The 17,938-nt window shown below is 49.9% G+C and overlaps 1 protein-coding gene across 4 annotated transcripts in view; it reads right to left on the bottom strand.

Moving 5' to 3' along the window:
* phactr2 (phosphatase and actin regulator 2) overlaps positions 1-16,832 on the bottom strand; it is a 34,389-nt gene extending 17,557 nt beyond the window's left edge. The window contains exons 1-2 of one of the 4 annotated variants that reach the window (XM_023833724.2): positions 16,805-16,832; positions 16,256-16,436 (exon numbers count right to left, since the gene is read on the bottom strand). In XM_023833724.2, the coding sequence (XP_023689492.2) occupies positions 16,256-16,385 (130 nt within the window). In that variant the 5' untranslated portion in view covers positions 16,386-16,436; positions 16,805-16,832. Of the gene's footprint in view, positions 1-3,200; positions 3,510-9,740; positions 9,842-16,255; positions 16,468-16,804 lie in introns of those variants that run through there. The other 3 variants (XM_023833726.2, XM_023833727.2, XM_023833725.2) reach the window with 3 other exon arrangements.
* Between the last annotated feature and the right edge of the window lie 1,106 nt (positions 16,833-17,938).

Raw genomic sequence — 17,938 nt, 5'->3', positions numbered from 1 at the left:
AACAGAGTCACTCTGCATAAATTTGAGCGATTAGTGTCCTACAAGACGGCCTGCCCAGCACAGCAAGCATTAGCCAAACGCTTAATCCTTGGCTCTCCAAGAGCCCCCCTTACTGAGCGTTACCCTCTCTTATCAGGCTGTGATTAAAGACGAGATCACCACCGTGATGTTCGGGACAGCAGCCAGGGGTAACACCCTCCCCCCCATCTCTCCCACCCCCAAACGATGACTCAGTCGTGATGGGACAGGCGTGACAGTCCAGCGCAGATCTGTGTGACAATGCAATGATATTCCGGAAGGAGTGAGCGATTGGCTGCTTGTCCAGCTCGGACGGCGACCGTGTCCCGAGCGCCGCAAGGACAGCCAGCGCAAAACATGCGGCCAGGAACGCAGGCTAATTCTCCTGCAGGCTGATTCTCAAACACGGCACCTTTAACTGCGAGAGCCCAGCGAATGGATAAACACGAGCTGGCAATTGAATTTCACAGCTAGCTCGTCTGTTTATGTGGGTGGGGGGGGGAGGGGGGGGTCAGTTGGTAATGGCTCCCTTTATAACATCACGAAGCACTTGTCTGCACTGACACTGGGAGACAGAAGACAACTACTGGAAAAAGATAAATCAGGGTCAAGCTAAATCAGGCCCGCAATAAGAAATACAGTTACAATCCGACAGCTGAATTACCGAGATGCAGGGCAGTGTGGGGAAAATACCTTAATATAGCATGGAAACATCACACAGGGATATGAGAGACAGAACGAGAATTGGGCCGATTTGCCTTATAGATCCTGTAGATCAGGTATAAAAGGTGGAGGAACAGATACACTTATACAACAATATTAGACCTTATACTGATATATTGGTAACTTTTATAGAGCCGTGTCTATTTAAAAATGTGATATACGCTGAGGTGAGTTACCATGCCCACTCTGGCTGCACCGTGGTAAACGCAGGCGTGCCCTTTAAGCACGGCAAGTGCAGATTGATGCCATTTCCCAGAGCAGAGCTTTGCGAAAGTTCCTGCCCGCTTCGTTCTGGCCACATTCCCCTTTTTCTGTGTCCATTGTTTCAAAACCCACCAGGCCAACGGAAACAGCCTGCTCAGGCCGGCCCTAGGAGGAAGTCAGAGGGCCGGGGGGCCGGCCAGGGCACGACGACCGCGGGATCTCCGAGCCGCTCGCAGTCTTCCCACCTCCCCAGGCTCCCACGTCCTGGGCAGGGTCCCCAAAAACGGCCCAAGACAGCGGGCCCGGTTTTCCCAGCCCCTGTGGGGACATTTACGAAACGGAAAGACTGCATTCCTGGGGGTAGCAACAGAACGATCAAAACAGAGTGAAATGTGACTCCAAAAGTCGGGGGGGGGGGGGACAAAACAAGCACATCAGTCAGCCATCTGAGACGCAGATCGATGGGATAATCTTTTTAGGACGGGTATGGTAAGCCAAAGGAGCTGTTGGAAGACATCGAGGGCTGATACTGGACGTTTTAAAAAGGTGCATTGCGGACATGGGCCACAAAAGCCCCCAGTCACCGCCACAGGGCTGCGTGTTACACATCACAGGGTGGCATCATAGGGTCAGGGTAAAGAAATCAGGGCTGGTCCACTTTTCATATTAAGCAAAGCACTGTGTGCCCTGGTCTCTTTTTCCACGGCGGGGGGAGGGGGGTGGTTATTTGTTTGGTCCTAGCTGAGGTTTCCCCATGAAGCAATCCACCAGAGCTGTTCCTGAAGCCCACCCCTCAGCAAAAAACCCAGAGAAAGATTCAGGCTTGAAGCCGAAGGGGGATGATTAGCAGCCGGCGGGTGGATGACGGGGGGGGGGAAGGGGGCACCCTGGCATTCGGAACGTGAACCTGCCTGGATAAAAATGACCCGTGACACCGTCCCACGCAGATTTATTATTACGCTTTTATTACACGGAAGGTTCACAGCAGACAAGCAGCGGGTCCCTATTAAGGCGAATATGAACCACAAACTGCAGTAATAAAACTAAAACGTTGGACAGCGTCACACGCATATTCCACATAGCAAACACTGGACAGATAACATGGTGTTAAAAATATACACGGCGGATGAATCATTCTAAGAACCGTTAAGTTTCTTTTTTCCATTTAACACTTAAGATGGACCAGCGAGGAGATGAAGCAACTCGAGGGGATTAAGTCTGTCCTTCGAGATGTTTCCTCACGCTAAATCCAATCTGAAAAGGCAACTGTTGTAGAGGCTGTGATCCTCCCCACAGGAATACAAGACTTGCCCTGTTTTTGACTCCTAAGGAGGTGACTCAGTTTATGCTTAAAGGCACATTTATCCATACAAACAGCTCATAATCCCTTCGGAACCGTTTCATGAAATCGCTGCCGAACTTGGCTTAATTTATTATGGATTATTCCAGAGCCTCCATACCATAAGGGTGTCTATTTTGGACAGGAACTCCGCATTTCCGATTATTTCTGTCCGTTTCAGACAGCAAACAGACCTTACAGTAGTCAGTTGTACAGTAGCTGTTACCATCAAAACCCGGTTACATGTAGCACGCAAGAAGTCAACAGGCTCAGAATCGACGTGTGGATATAAAGGGCAGCTTTAAGCGGGCATCAGTGTTCGGCATCACAGCACAAGCCCGGTGCATATAAACAGGGAGGATTCACGTTAATTTCACCGAGAGCCGGAGCTCCTAGTCCTTTCGCTTTCGGCAGCTGCCCTAAAGACCTCCGACTGCGGGGGAAAGCGGTTGATTTCGGGTTACTTTACCTTAATATTTCCGAAAACCCCGCACTTTCTAACGCCTTAATGTGCTTTTCTAACTTCACCAGGGGTGGGTAAGGCTATAGCCCCAAACTGGTTTCCGCTGTTCCGCCTACCTTTCCTAAAAACAACCCAGAGAACATCTGCTGTTTAAAAAAACCCGCATAAAAGAAGAATCTCAACTCTGAAAAGCAATATGAACAGAATTTACACTTTTTAAAACTTCCAAATAATTTTGCAAAACTCCCCGTTTGCCCCCGCGTCGCCGCTGACCGTCTGTTCGAGTTTGTTTCCCCATCGTCTAAAAATGGCTTAACGTCCCGATCTATATCGAACCGGGTCCGGTTCACTTGAACCCCCACGATCTTTAACCTGGCTAACGGACCGGCGGCGGCGGGACCGCGGTTGTGCGCGTCCCTGCGTCGCGACCGAGATGCGTGAAATAAAACTCACCGCTGGCGCCGCGGGATAAAGTGGAGAGGTACGTCTGGCCCATTTCTCAAACGCCGCTCTTGCGATAGTAGATGCGCTCGATGCCGTCAGGTCCGCCTCGCCGCATCGGCCAGAGGCGCATTTCAGGCCGGCCGCTCGCTGCAGCCTCCTCGGCGCTCCGCGGGCTCCGCCGGCTCTGTCATTTCTTCCTGGAGATCGCAGCCTAGGGTCACGGGGTGCTGTGCGCTGCGGCGGGAGGGACGGTGCCCCGCTCCAGCCACCAGGAATCTCCACCCCACGCAGGCCCCCTCCCGCCCCTTTCAAAAGTTTGGTAAATCTGCAAAACGCGACGCGTTTCCTTTTACACTTATGATGGTCTATATCTGTCATCTACAGTTATACAAATCACACGTGCGCCATTAATTTTGCAAGACGTGCATCATGCCAATTTCTGCGTTTCGTGATCAAAGATAAACTCGCTGTGGTAATTTAGTGGAAAAATTTTTGAGAGACATCACAAAATTATTACAGAACACAAAAAAAGAAAAATTAGTTAAGATTGGAAGATTAAAATTCTCATTCAACGTTTAACGCAGAGTACATATTTCTGGGGTCACATGGACAATCTAATTTGTGACCAGCGACAGTGACTGGTCACAGTGGTTGGTCACAGTAGCTGCTGACACAGAGAGAGTGTTTATTTTCACATACTTTCACATACTTGAGCAAATGACAGAGGAAATAAAAGATAAAAGATCACAGTTACGTAGAAAACGTGACAGCAAGGCGGCCTACCATCATCGCGGCACCATGACGGTGACTAGAACACAGACGGACATCACGCATCGCATTTAAAGCACTTTCATAATGGAGCCTCAATTTCTCATCAACATCAGCTACTAATTAGCATTTCTCTGTGTTTTTAAACCATCTTTTACTTGTTAGTAACAGACGGGCTTTGCTGGCCTGTCCACCAGCATTCTTGGTACATTACATCACTTCTTCATGATGACTAAAGCATCTCCAAGCTCCAAGCTAATCACTCTTCCACAGGAGCAAAGTCAGGATCTCTCAGCACATAACTCGCAGCACGATGCCTGTGATCAGAAGGTCGCAGGTTCAAATCCCAGGGTCTGCAGAGGGATTTCACTGTTGGGCCCCTGAGCGAGGCCCTGTCTCACCCTGCCTTCTGAAATCTCCATCGCTTCGGATAAAAACATTTGCTAAAGGAATAAAAGGTAAAAAATGTGCATGGATCTGAACCATGGACACCTGATTCAACCCAAGTAGCCTAAGAGCGCACAGAGCTTCCCGACACTCATTTACCAAGTCTGCCTGCCTGCTACCGGCGCTGTGGGCGGGGCTAAGGAGGAAAGGCCCTACTTCTCCTGTGTGGACGGAAACGACCGCGGCCCGGACTCCCTGCGCTGTGTTCTGCAGGCTGATAAGGAGATTCTTTGTCACATAAGCAGCACCGCCCCCCCAAAGACACTTTCCTGTGGAAAAAAATCAAGCCTGAATCTCTCCAAAGTCACATGAAAAAACAGCAAACAGCCGTAATGGCGTGCCTCTGGGGAAGATTCATACAAAGATCCTCCTGGTTATGTACATAAGAAGGTCCTTCTAGTTATGTACACAGCTGCATATTGACTTAGCTAAATAATCTGTTCGGCTGGTTAAGTGGGTACTACTATAATTATGCTGCAGTTAGTTGTCATGAGAGCAAACACAGCGAACCACTCACTGAGCACTGCCTTATGTTACCAGTATTACGGCTCCGGGGTGAATTTCCCGAAACCTTCTTTATGCTACGCCGTTCGTTAGTTCTAGGCTAAAAGATGACGAATGACATAGCATTAAGAAGGCTTCAGGAAACTCACCCCTGGTAAGTTTAAAGATAAAAACTAGCTTCAGAGATACTCTGTTTATAAAACACTGACAAGCCACAGACAGATAGAGCGATAACCCTTTGCTGTAGCTACAAATCTGCTTTGACCCACAGGGTGACCTCCAGCTCCATACGGCCCAATAAATCTCCCGCCAGCACGTTTTTGCTCCCGTCTCACGGCTGCCGTTTATACGTTTCACATTTTTGATGGGAGGAAACTTCCATCTTCCTGTTTCTGTTGTAAGCCAACGTGGGCGGAGAGCAGACCCCGTGTTGGGGCTGCGTACACGTCACAAACACGCAGTCTGACATCGGCACGGAGAATGACACATGCAGAGCAGCACATGTGGTAGACTGGCACATCGCATCTTTCACGGTCTCTGAGGTCAAACAGATATTCAGTCAAAACAGGAACGGCCATCTTTCCGAAAGGAGTAGAGCAGGTCACTGCAGCCTACTGCAGGTAAATAGCCGGATGTTTTTCTGAGTGCGTCAGCGGGGGATGAGATTTGACGTGACTGCATGCGTCTGAGAGCTGTTCCTTTGGGGCTCTGTTTACTCTTTAACTGTTTATTAAGCTACACAGCGTAACTCCAGTCTGCTCAAGCCCTTCATGCACATGAAACAGCTGCTTTAATGCCACAAAAATCCCTCTGACTGGATAAACTGCATCCAAGCCTACTGAAAAACTTTCTTTAAAAACACACCACAGAAAGCGACCATGTTCTACTGGTCGATAAGAACTGTGTTCAGATGAAACAGGGACCCCTACTGTTCAGCATGTGACATTGCGGTCAAATTCCACGAAGCAGGTAGTTAACAGTCATGTCTCTCACTGTTACATAACCGCACGTGACGGGTCAGTTTAATCTCCTCTCCATGGTCTGACTTGGCGTAGTGCTGCATTACTGAGTAGCCCAGAGTGAGAAGTCAGTTATGCATGGGCAATATTCACAGCTGTAGCGTATATGGATGTATCATTTATCTTGAGTGTCGCTGTGATACTAGCAGAGTAATAACATTTCCATCGATATCCATAGCAGCCCCCCCCCCGCATGCACTGCGTTGCCACCCGCATTTTACGCCCGCATGTTCTTTCCTTCATATTTCAGAGAATATTTTCAGGAAAGTGAAGCGTTTCCTCCTGTTTCAAATGGCTGGGGACGGGGACGGCGATCATGGCCGCGAGCTGGCGGGGTGCCCCAACAAGGGGGTGCAGAGGTTCAGGCAGGAGGAATGTGAGGCACAGAGAGGCTGCACAGCCCCAGTGTGTTTACCTGTGGGCAGAGCGGGAATCGACCCTTTCCACAACCGGCATCATTTCTAGGAAGCGGATCGCGTCCCCAAACGAGACACCAATGCTGAGCCTATAAAAGGGTATCTATAGGATATATATACATGAGGGGGGGGGTCATTAAATATTAACCAGGCATCTTAGCAATTATTGTTAAAAGTGGTTCGCAAATTAACTCCGTGAGCTTTTATGTTCTTCCTCCGGATGACTTATTTATTATTTATTAGCCCAAATTCCGAGCCGCTGTTGTGAAAGAGGCTCTCGGCTGGTGAAGCAGAACCGGCAGCGAGGATTCCTGCCCGTCACTCGGCCGGACGGCAGCTGAGAAGCGCGGGGACACAATCCTGATTGTGTGGTCACGACAATCTGGGCAGAGTTTGGGATACTTAACCCTCTGTGACGGCCTTAGACAGGCAGACATTCCCCCGAACGGCGGCCCGCCCTGACATCCGCCCAGCACCTGATCTCTTAAGGAGGCACAGACCACCCTCTCTCACATGAGGCGGTCAGATCAATGACACACACAATCTCCCCTGCAGTCTGTAATGCACTGCACTGCACTGCAATGAAGCCCCCCCCCCATAACCTCTCACACGGGCGATTAGGTGGGGTGTATTTTCGGTCCAGATCCCCTCCAACTAAATTTCAAGGTTTCCCGTCATTCAAAAAGCAAAAGTGTTTAAAGATTTTATAACCTCACTTCCTCATCCTCTGAGAATTATTCACAGCACAGACACATACTCTACTGCTAAAAGCTGTACTTCACTGTACTTCTGTGTCCCATAACCACGGCCAGAGAAAGGGGACAGCCGTGTCCCATGTGGTCAGTGACAGTGACAGAGCATGCGTCTCGGGGCCGCGGGTAACAGAGCCGCTCGACTGCTGAGGCTTGCGCTGCCGTCCTGCTCTCAGACGTGCTCAAAACACTTTATATCTAACGTTCTGTATTGGGAAACGCTGCTTGTTGACGTTAATGTCTTCTCACAGTGATGGACGTCTCAAATAACTGGAGTCTCAGATAAAACATTCAGATACTGGGATGGATGGGACCAGGAAGCAAACAGGAAGCAAACATCTGCAGACGGAGGGGCCGTGAGTCGGGGGTCAGGGCCGGGCGTGCAGTGGCACACGCGTCCCCTCCAGCCTGATGGCTTGTGGCAGATCTCCATGGCAACGGGATGCAGCGGGGCTGGAGGTCGGGTAACGAGATGGAACGATGTTTGGGTCCTCCCCCCTCCATCGCTAACAGGACATCATGAGGAAACGCGATCCCGGGCGATCGATGCGGCTCCCTCTGGCAGCGAGCGAGGAGCCCGGGCATCTCGCTTTGTTCGGATGGCTTTCGTGTTGGGAGAAGTAGGACGTTTAATAATAGCACATCGCAGGGCGGCGCAGAGCGTAATATTTCACAGCGCAAGAAAACCAAGCCACAAGGATTATTACAAACAGGCCCAGAGTGAGAAACAAAGACTGAGAGGGAAAATAAACCCAGAAGGGATCATATGGGGGGGGGGGGGGGCAAGGGGGAAACGGGGTGCCCTGGCCGGAGCAGGAGAGTCACTATTCTGAGGGTGGAGACCACAGCAGACAGGGTACTGGTTAAGGATGAGGACAGGTTCAGGTCCCAGATACCATTATCTCCCGTGGCACTCTGGACATACCATTCACCTGATTTTTTCCAGGAAGACGTCAAACGGCACAAAATGAATCAAAGTATTCCGACGAGCAGCCGCACAGAGCACTTAGAGGGGCCGGACTTCCCGGCAAAGTGCCCGCTTTCATCTGCAAGCACTCCTTCTTGCGTACGCACCATAAAAACTGAAATGTCTGAAATGCAATGCAAACATCACGCGCTGGTTAAATTAAAACAAACACGACATGGCTGTTTACACTCGCGATGCCGCGGCTGGTGGAATTAATCAGCGCCGGTGGCAGGCAGCAAGACATGGGCCATGGTTGGGTTTAGGCCAGCGGATGTAAACACCAACAGCCCATAAATCAAACATTTAAGCGTTTCCTGGGATGTGTCAACAAAACGGGGCCTATTCAGAGCCTCGCGAAGAGGACAGGACATCAGCAATGTCGTGCCGTGTCAAGAGGAATACCGGCAACATCAGCAAAGCCCCCGGCTTGTCACAGTCTTTACGGGAAGATGTTTACATGCCTGTTTGGCTTTTGGCCAAGGGCCAGAACTGAAATACCAAATATTTCAGTTATCTGATATATCTCCTTCGATGCACCGTTCATTTACATTTCAGGATCCGCTACAAAATTTGTTGCTTGGAGTAACGTTTTGGTGCAGCTTCATGCAGGAAGCAGAAGTGAAACATCAAAACAGAGCCATCGTAAAACTATAAATACAAAACATGGTTATAAAAAAATGACTCTGAGATGCCAAGTTCAGCTATCGGCGGGCAGGCATGAGTGCGGAGGTGAGGAGCACCATCACCGTAAGGATACCCAGCGTAGAGGTGAGGAGCACCATCACCGTAAGGATACCCAGCGTAGAGGTGAGCTCCCTCCTTCTCCATCAACTGTCCTGCTCACACTCGGAGGCAGTCCTGCTGACTCAGACGCTTCCTCATCCGCCCTATTGTTTTACTCGGATCCCGCTCTGCGTGGGCGTCTCTCATCACCAGACTGACCTGGAGTGCGGTGCTCCGAGGCTCAGCAACACCACGGGGGAACCGAACCCGTGACAAAACAGAACCAAAAACACCGGGAAAGTCCACCAGGACAGCAGGGTCTTCTTAGGCGGGGGTGGGATCCGCTGATGAAGGTCAATGACACGGAATTCCCAAATCCCATCAGTGGCTGCCAACACTGAAAAGAAGTTCCCAGATTCGTTTTGGCCAGAATTCTGTTCATTCACTTACCCTGAAGGCTGAGCCAACACCGAGGCCCATCCTCCACAAACTGGTAAAATAATGATTCTAGATCAGCTAAACGACAAGGCAATAATTAATAACCGCCCAGCTGGTTCCGGTGCCTTTCCGGTGCCACCCGTCCCCTTTCGGCAATAATTAATGACGGACCGGCCGGTTCCGGTGCCTTTCCGGTGCCGCTTATCCCTTTATGGCAATAATTAACTCTTAGGGGGGCATGGGGCAGGAAAGCGCCCTTCTGCCCCCCCACCTCCCGGTGTGTGAACCCGGCATGATCCGCAGACACAGACGTCCCGCTGCTCAGTCCGAGACGCGCCAGCGAAGCACCAGTGAGTGGCACTGGACCGGGTGCCAGTCCAGCGCAGCCAGCAAGTCCTAATTGTTTACGGGCACAGAAAAGTTGGAAATGGCACGTTCGCGTATACAAGCACACACACATGCAGCACGCTCACACACGCATGCAGCACACTCACACACGCATGCAGCACACTCACCCGCATGTTCCATGATCGCTGGGAGAGACAAGGAGCGCTGCTCTGCACCGGTCGCTCTGACGCTCTGCCTCCTCCTATCTCTCTCCTTTCCTCTCTCTCCGTCTCGATCTCGATTCCTCGTCCGTCCGTCACCCCCCGCCCCCCCATGTAGCCCCGCCCCCGCCCGGAACCCAGCCTGCCACTCAGAGTGCTCCTGCCCGCCCCTTGCAGGAAGCCCGCACTGCCATTAGCTCCATTAAGGGGCCGATGGAGCCGGGCCCGGCCCATTGGGGGGGAGGGGGGGCAGAGAGGAGAGTGAGCAGGAGAGGACGGCACAAGGTCTGCGCTGGTATCCTTACGGTGATGGTGCTCCTCCAAGCATCGAGACGCCGGTTTTCACATAGAGAGTCCAAATGGAAGCCGTGTCTGAGGCACAGGCTGTTATGTAAGCGCCCTGTCTGTCTGCTTGGGCATAAATGCCCCCCCTGGGAATTTACAAGCAGTAGGGAGAAATGATAACCAGAGGATGGCATTTGTCAATATCAGAGTGTTTCCAGCCAGCCCCCCCCCCCCCCCCCCCCGCCCACAGGTGGGCAGCCCCCCCACCCCCCCAGCCCTTCCGGCCGCCGCCATCAGGAAGATGAGTCACCCTCGCCAGCTCCACTCTACCTCTCCAGCACAGCCCCTCCTGATTTAGAAAACGAGCGAAGCGCCGATTTTAAAATAGACCCCGTCGGCCTCTGAAGGTGCACGCCGGAGAGACAAAGGAGGAGAAGATGAAAAAGGGGGATGGTGCCAGGCTCGTGGTGCAGATGGGGGGCGGACCCCCTGGGCCCCCCAGAAGGCAAAACCCCTGAATGTCACCAAGTGCCGCTGGGACAAAAATAAGGGAACATAGAACCTGCTGGCATCAACTTTATGAGGGACAAGCCACTAGGAATTAAACTGTCGAACCCTGAGTCACCCGCCCATCCCAAGCCCCGCCCAGCTAAGCAGATGTTCTCTGATTTGAGCTTTGACCCCAGTCCAGTTACTGTGTGACAGCTGGGTCAGCACCAGGAAGCCGGTCGCAGTGCGGGGGCGCGTTGCCACGGCGAGTCCAGCTGCGTCAGCTGAATAGCTGTGGTGACAGGTCCGGTCCACCCCGCCAGTCAGACCTTCACACTTCATTATAAGTGCCACCAGCGGCGCCCTCATTAGCGAGGAACTTCATCGGCGTCCGTGGGGCCAGATTAATGTCACACAACGAGAGGTAAAGTGATATTTAAAGGAAGAAGCCGGTAAGTTTCCCAGGAGAACCTGAAAGGCACGAGCGACGCAACAGCACATTGATTTAACATTGCAGAGAGGGAGGTGGTGTTTCATACCCACCCTTATCCAGAGGGGGCGCTGCTCACACTACGTCAGGCTGCCACAGGCAAAGCTTTTCTTTTTGCCTCTCTTGGGGGGAGGGGGGATTGTTCCTTAATCTACCACCCCCCCCCCATACACATACACACACATACATATACATACACACACACACACCCCTGGCTCTGCGAGTTGGCGGAGTGCTGGAACACAGCTGGTGTAATTATCCCTGCTCAGAGCTGTGAGATGGTGAAGATACGCGAGCATCATGGGCGCCCCCCACAGGACGGCGAGTGTAAAGCGAGGAGAGTGGCGGGGACTCAAGGGACCAGCGGTGCGAGGGTTAAAATCCGCTCTGAAAAAGCATGTCAATAAAAACAGGAAGTAGAAGGCAGGAAATTAGCACTTTAAATATGCATAAAGGAAGCTCTCAGCCATGCTACAGACGTGACACAGAGTCCTGGAGGTTCAGCCACTGCAGCCGTGCATCTTGCGGGTCAGGGGTTTGCTTCTCATGCTGGTTCCGCGTCTGTGGAGTCTGGCACATTGATGCATCTCACTCTTCCGGGGAAAAGCCCCAGGCTCAGCATGACCCCCCTCGTCACGCATGCAGAGGAACCGAGGAAAAGAGCTGGTCTGTTAAAAAGCAGCCTGACATTCCTGCATCTCTGCCCATGGTGCCCCTGCATGGCTGGGAGCTGGAACCCGGGATGCCGGGGTAGGTGACGGGCCACCAAGGCATGACGGGCACCACAGGGGCCACGACACATTCTGATTTTTCCTGGTAACGCAGCACAACTTCATCATTCATGGCTGGTACTTATGAACATCTTATGGTTGCAATTAATCTCCTTAAGAAGGGACAGGCTAAAAATAGCAGAGGACACTGCAGCCATCTCACCTGCAGTACCCGAATTCGGCCTGTGATGTGCCTGCCGTACCCGCATCGCGCCTGCGATGTGCCTGCAGTACCCGAATTCGGCCTGTGATGTGCCTGCCGTACCCGCATCGCGGGTAGCTGTGACTGTGGTGTTACTGGTCAGGCTGGGGGGGTCATTTCTAGGACAGGACAAGCTTTTCCATCTGGAAACTCACTGGCATCAGCGAGCAGAGAGAGCGATTTGAAGGCTAATGTAGGCCGTGGCAAACGGTGATGTCCGACACCGGCCAGAGGACCCCCTGTCTGAGACAAAGTGCAATTGGCGACACCCCCTCAGAGGAAACCGCACTACGCAGCAGCATTGGCGACATCTGAATGTCACATAAACGAGAGGTGGGGGCTGCAGGTCTCAGTATTTAGCCTCTGTGTTTGCTAAATATCGGCTAATTTCCTTGAGAAGTAGCCCCACTGTTATTGGACTGGTGTCAATCTGTGTACTGGAATCAGGCAACGTCTATCATGCAAATTTTTATATGAATAAAATATTCTTTAAATGGGTGTAGCCCTAATTAACGGCTGTCACTCTGATGTTCGCTGGAGGCACATTGCGCTCTGGGTACGAGGCCTTTCTCAGCTGGCAACAACAACCGTGAATGGCGAGACCATCGGCGTCCATGATGCATATCACAGCGTGAAATGGGGGAGTTCACCTAAGCATTATGTACAGCTTTTTACTCAAGGCGCCACATGATGTTTAACCAGTTATGCAACTGGGTATCTTACCACAGTGATGCAACTTTAGAACGTTGGTGAAAGGTAGAGAAGTAGGGTCATAAAATGGTAAGCTGTGGATTATGGGTCTCATAGCTTTAACACTACGCCACCTGCTGGCCATAATAAATTATGCATTTCATGTGTGTATAAATACAAATATGTAATTTTCACCCAGTTAAATCAAAGTCTACACACATCAACTGTTCATTGCCAGAGTCAGCAAGTGAAGGCTAATATGTAGAAAATATAAGATGGAGTTTACTTTAGAAACACCAGAATAGTACACAAGGATGCAAATCGAAGATGCATCAAGAATATATCATGAATTGGTGTTTAACCCTACAGCTCCTATAGCAGATGTTTAAGTTTTATGTAACCTGTACATTCTTAAGCGGTTCTGAGGAGCCGGCGGGGCGGAGGGGGGGGGTGTCCTCCGTCAGAGCCTCGCTGGGTAATTATGGGACTAATTACAGCTATCGAAAGCAATGACCCTGTGTGAGAAAGGGACTGAAAAATCAACCACAGCAGGCGGATTAAGGCTTCAGTGTTTTCAGTCTGACATCATATGCTGCTACTAAACCAAGATCGCGAAATAGAAAACTTAATTCACATAACAATCTCCGTAAGAGTCATTGGCTACAGCTGTATATATGAAAACCGCGGATTAAATACATTTTTAAATTATATTAAAACTACCCGGAACTGTATCGAATTTTATTTCAATTTAAAATGTATCTTACGATGGTAATATTCACTGAGGCAGCCGTATTTGTACTAGAGACAATCTGCCCTCTAGTGACCGCTTTAAAAAAAGCGCAAACTCCGCACAGCTGCACGCAGCATTCACGCGGCAAAAACACGAGTTTTTCATTTTTCATCTTAACGGGGGAACCATGTGTGAAGCAGAAGACTTCAGTTCCGCTAATATGCAACGCAGTCCAACGCAAATGGCATCTTCCCACACGCAGCAAATTGACATTATCCATCCTGACGATTGGGTGACGATTTCTCATCAGCCCTAGAGGTGGCACGATTCACCGGTCATCAGCGCCCCGGCATAAAAGTTGACGATGCAATCGCCCCGTTTAACAAATGTGTGACAGACATGCACATCCCAGCTGCAAGGAGCTCCACTGGAGTGCAGTGTCCTATTCAGCTGTAAGAGGCCAGACTGGTTGACCTGTCACTTCAAAATAACTACTGGCATAATTCTTAGAAAAGACCTTTATGACAAAACGGCCACATCCTGTTATCAGGATTCATGTCTGCATTCGACTCACTTAAACATCAAGAGCCTTTCAGTCAAAGATAACGATGAAGAAGCCGGCAGCTCATCAAGCAAAGTGGACTCTCTTAAACTCTTAAAGCAGCATTTGCCAGCCCAGTCCTCGGGGACCCACAGTCGGTCTGTTTTTGCTCCCTCCCAGCTCCCAGTAGGACTGTCTGTTGGTCCCCAAGGACCGGATTGGGAAAACACTGTCCTAAAGTCTTCAGTTTATATTTTAGGTAACAAAATTACTGTGTGTGTTTTAGGTAAAACCCAAAGTGAAGCTTGCTGTAGACTGTCAAGAGTAACCAGGGTAACTTATCTAGGGTGAATATTCAATAGCTGTCCTCTGATTGGAGGGCAGAAATCCAACACTCGCTGTCATTGGTTAATCAAAGCAAGGAGCAACTACTGTGTTTGAGAAGAGCACCCAGAACCTACGAAACAGAAGGTGTCCTATCTGCTTTACAGGAAATGCACTCTGATCAGATTCACCTGACCTTTCTCATTTATGTCAGCCTTCTATGTAAATATGAGATTATAAAAAATCTGAAAATAGTCTGGACTGGGCAAGTCAACCCCTAAACCCCTAGTATTTCGAGTTTTCACACTCCTGAAAGAAGACTGACACAAGACGACCGCCACTTGCAGGTGGGGGGGGGGGGGACTAAAGCAGCTCTAAACCACAACAAGGCCACTCCTCCTCTCTCTGAGAGGTGCTACAAACCAAACACACCCCACTGCAGGAATGTGTAACTTCCACCCCGTGGTGCTGAAACGCACCCAGAGCTCCCCGTTAGCCTCCCAGCAGGCCCCGCCCTGCCAGGGGCACAAACGGCCCCTTTGGGACATTGTCCGCAGGCTGCGGCCTCACCCTTCGTTCACACTGGCTTTGTGGGTGTGCAAGAAGCGGGTTTCATAATCAACAAGAATGTGACAGCTCTGTTTCGCGGGAGGAAAAGTGCAGCAGTTCCAAGCTACACTGTGCCATCAACCCCTCCCTCCCCCACACAACCATAATTTCTACACAAAAAAGTACATCTAATTCACACCAACAATAGTCTGGTTTCATAAAGCAGACAAACCGCAATACAGCCAATAGGACCCCCCCCCCCCCCCCCGAAAACTCTCAGTCTGACAGCCACAAAGCTGCAATAATAACAGGCTTGCACCCCTTCCGAAATTTGTTCATGACCTGAGACACTCACCCCCCAACTAAGAATTATTTCTGGCTACGGGCCAGCATCCTGATCATCACACCATAGAACCTAACGGCACGACCATCACGGCGTTTGACGCAGACGCGTATGGTGCCCCTAGCATAGAGGCCTAGGAAGTCAGAGCCCACAGCGTCTGGGTCACAAAGATTTTATACACCAACTACAGAGAAGTGCAAGGAATGTCTTACACTGCAAATGGTGTCATGATTTAAACATACAACTAATTAGCATAAAGCAAAAAAAAAAAAGCCCTTTCAGAAGATATATGCAGTGATGAGACCAACATGTGGAGAAATAAAGAAAGAAATGAAATAATGTGACGTGCAAACAGCTGGGTATAGTGCAAACGAGCTGTTATTTGCATAATATACTGCAGCCCCAGTCTGGTACAAAGCCGTGACAGAACACGGCAGCTTGAAAAGCCAACAGCAAAATCAGATTTTCATTCTCGTATTATTTCCCTGCATTCAGCGCCTGGAGCTTTACATTTCCTTTCATTATACCATACATTTGGGACATTGCTCACAAACACTGTTCCTTTCTCGACCACCAGCTCTTTTTGACTAATATATAATGTTTCGAGATACAGGTAGATCATGACATCCTGTTACCCTGAGCTTTTAAGTAGCAGCTCGCCGGTGCTAAATGTGCGCTTACAAGATCGATCACTTTCTACTGATCAGCATAAATTGAACGTGCAGTGCACGGACTTCGGAGATGCGACTAAACGAGTAACAGTCGCCTTCATTTTCATGGTTTTATATTGATTTTAAGTAGAATAAGCGTCGCTGATGCTCATCGCTCAGCATCAAAGCGAAAAAGTTTTACAAGAAACGTCGTATCTTTCTTAAGAATACAAGCCTGGTAAAAAAAAAAAAAAACTTCCGTCCCAGTAAAAAGGTGCCACCGCCAGCATAAGTGACGGATGCATGTCAGAGAGTCTGTTAAGCAGCTTTAAAGCCGGGATCGGATGCGGAGCGCAACCTACCTGCCGTCCGCCGCCCCCCCGCCAAAAATACCCTGCAGCCCCCAGCAGCCCCCGTACCTGAACAGGCGGCATGCAGTCTGCCGAAGATCCGCGCTCGGAAGCAGGAGGTGTCGCTCTGCGAACGGACCCTCTGCAGAGGGAAGAGCGGCGGCTGCTTCCTACCCCCCGGTTGAGGCTCGCTGGCCATGGCCGCTACACGCTGCAGTCTGGCCGCCTGAGGACGCGCGGCGAAGTCAGCCTGCGGAAGCCCTCCCACAAAGAAAGGAGAAAGCGCTCTAACCTGCTCTTTTCCGCTCATCATAGGTCACCGGTGTCACCCATGCTTATGAAAAGGAAGTGATGAATCGCTAAGTGATGCACGTCTGCACAGTTCGCATTTAACCTTAGACAGAATAACTTAGATTTGGAAAATACCCTTCATTCGAGCTGAACGTGTCTTGGTCTCTGATTTAAGTTTTGCTGCACCGTATTATACTGCTGTAATTTCCTTTAAGTTTAAAAAAACCTCAGTGCTCTGAGGTCGGCCTGATGCAGCTTTAGCTGGTTTAGTGGCCTACGGTATTTTAAGGTTACTGCAACATCTAATTCTAAATCCTCTGAACTTACCCCAAAAGTTTCTATATTTACGCGCAATGTCCGCTGGAGGGCAGCACTGCCCCAATGTATCGCGGCTCTATTTGAATAATGCAGTAGGATACGGTAAAGGGGCGCGCAGCGTCTGTAGAAGCAGCTGTCACGATAACCACATAAACACGACGTGACAGATAGATTTGTTTCTCCCTTTTACACCATTTAAACAAATGTCTTAACACTGGGGCTCAAACACGTAGCCTTGAGTTGAAGAGTCATTTTCCTTATCAACTTCCCCATATGTTACCCCCATAAGATAAGTGTCTCATAATCAGTAAGCCCGGCGTCGAGGGGGGGCATGGACGGGCTTAGCTGCCCACCACCCCCTCCCCAAATGACCTCAAGCCCCACCACTGCACATGGTCTGCCTACCTAAATATTGTACATATTGTAAAACTTATTAATGTTATAAGCGGAACTGAGATTAATTCATTCCACATTGATGACAAAAATCACAATATTGAACAGTAATAGAAACAGGCGAAATACTTTACCGCTAAAAGCTAGCTAACGTTAGCCTGGAGGTGGGCGAGGAGCATTTCCTTACTGCCCAGCGAACACCCAAGGGGCTGTCGAGGTCGAATCTGAGTAAATGTGTGAAATAGACGTTCAGCTCTTCTGACAGGTCGATTGAGTTTGGTTTTTGTAGCTTGCTTAAGATTAAAACATTGGCAATATGCATTTTGTTTTTTTAACAAATGCTGATTTCAGTGGGGCACGAATACTTAGTGGTGGCTCAGTTACTGCTGCAATACAAATACACTATATTGCCAAAAGTATTGGGACACCCCTCCAAATCATAGAATTCAGGTGTTCTAGTCACTTCCATAGTATATGTTCAAGCACCTAGGCATGCACACTTCTTCTACAAACATTTGTATGAACAGAATGGGTCGCTCTCAGGAGCTCAGTGAATTCAAGCGTGGTACCGTGACAGGATGCCACCTGTGCAGTAAGTCCATTCGCAAAATATTGCTAAATATTCTACAGTCAACTGTTAGTGGTATAAAAACAAAGTGGAAGCAATTGGGAACAACAGCAACTCAGCCAAAAATTCCCATAAACACACTCCTAAACCTTGAAGACAGCCTTCCCAGAAGAGCTGAAGCT

Source organism: Paramormyrops kingsleyae, chromosome 3 (genome assembly GCF_048594095.1).
Source record: "Paramormyrops kingsleyae isolate MSU_618 chromosome 3, PKINGS_0.4, whole genome shotgun sequence".
In the NCBI taxonomy this organism is placed as follows: domain Eukaryota; kingdom Metazoa; phylum Chordata; class Actinopteri; order Osteoglossiformes; family Mormyridae; genus Paramormyrops; species Paramormyrops kingsleyae.
This window is presented reverse-complemented; position numbering and strand designations above follow the sequence as displayed.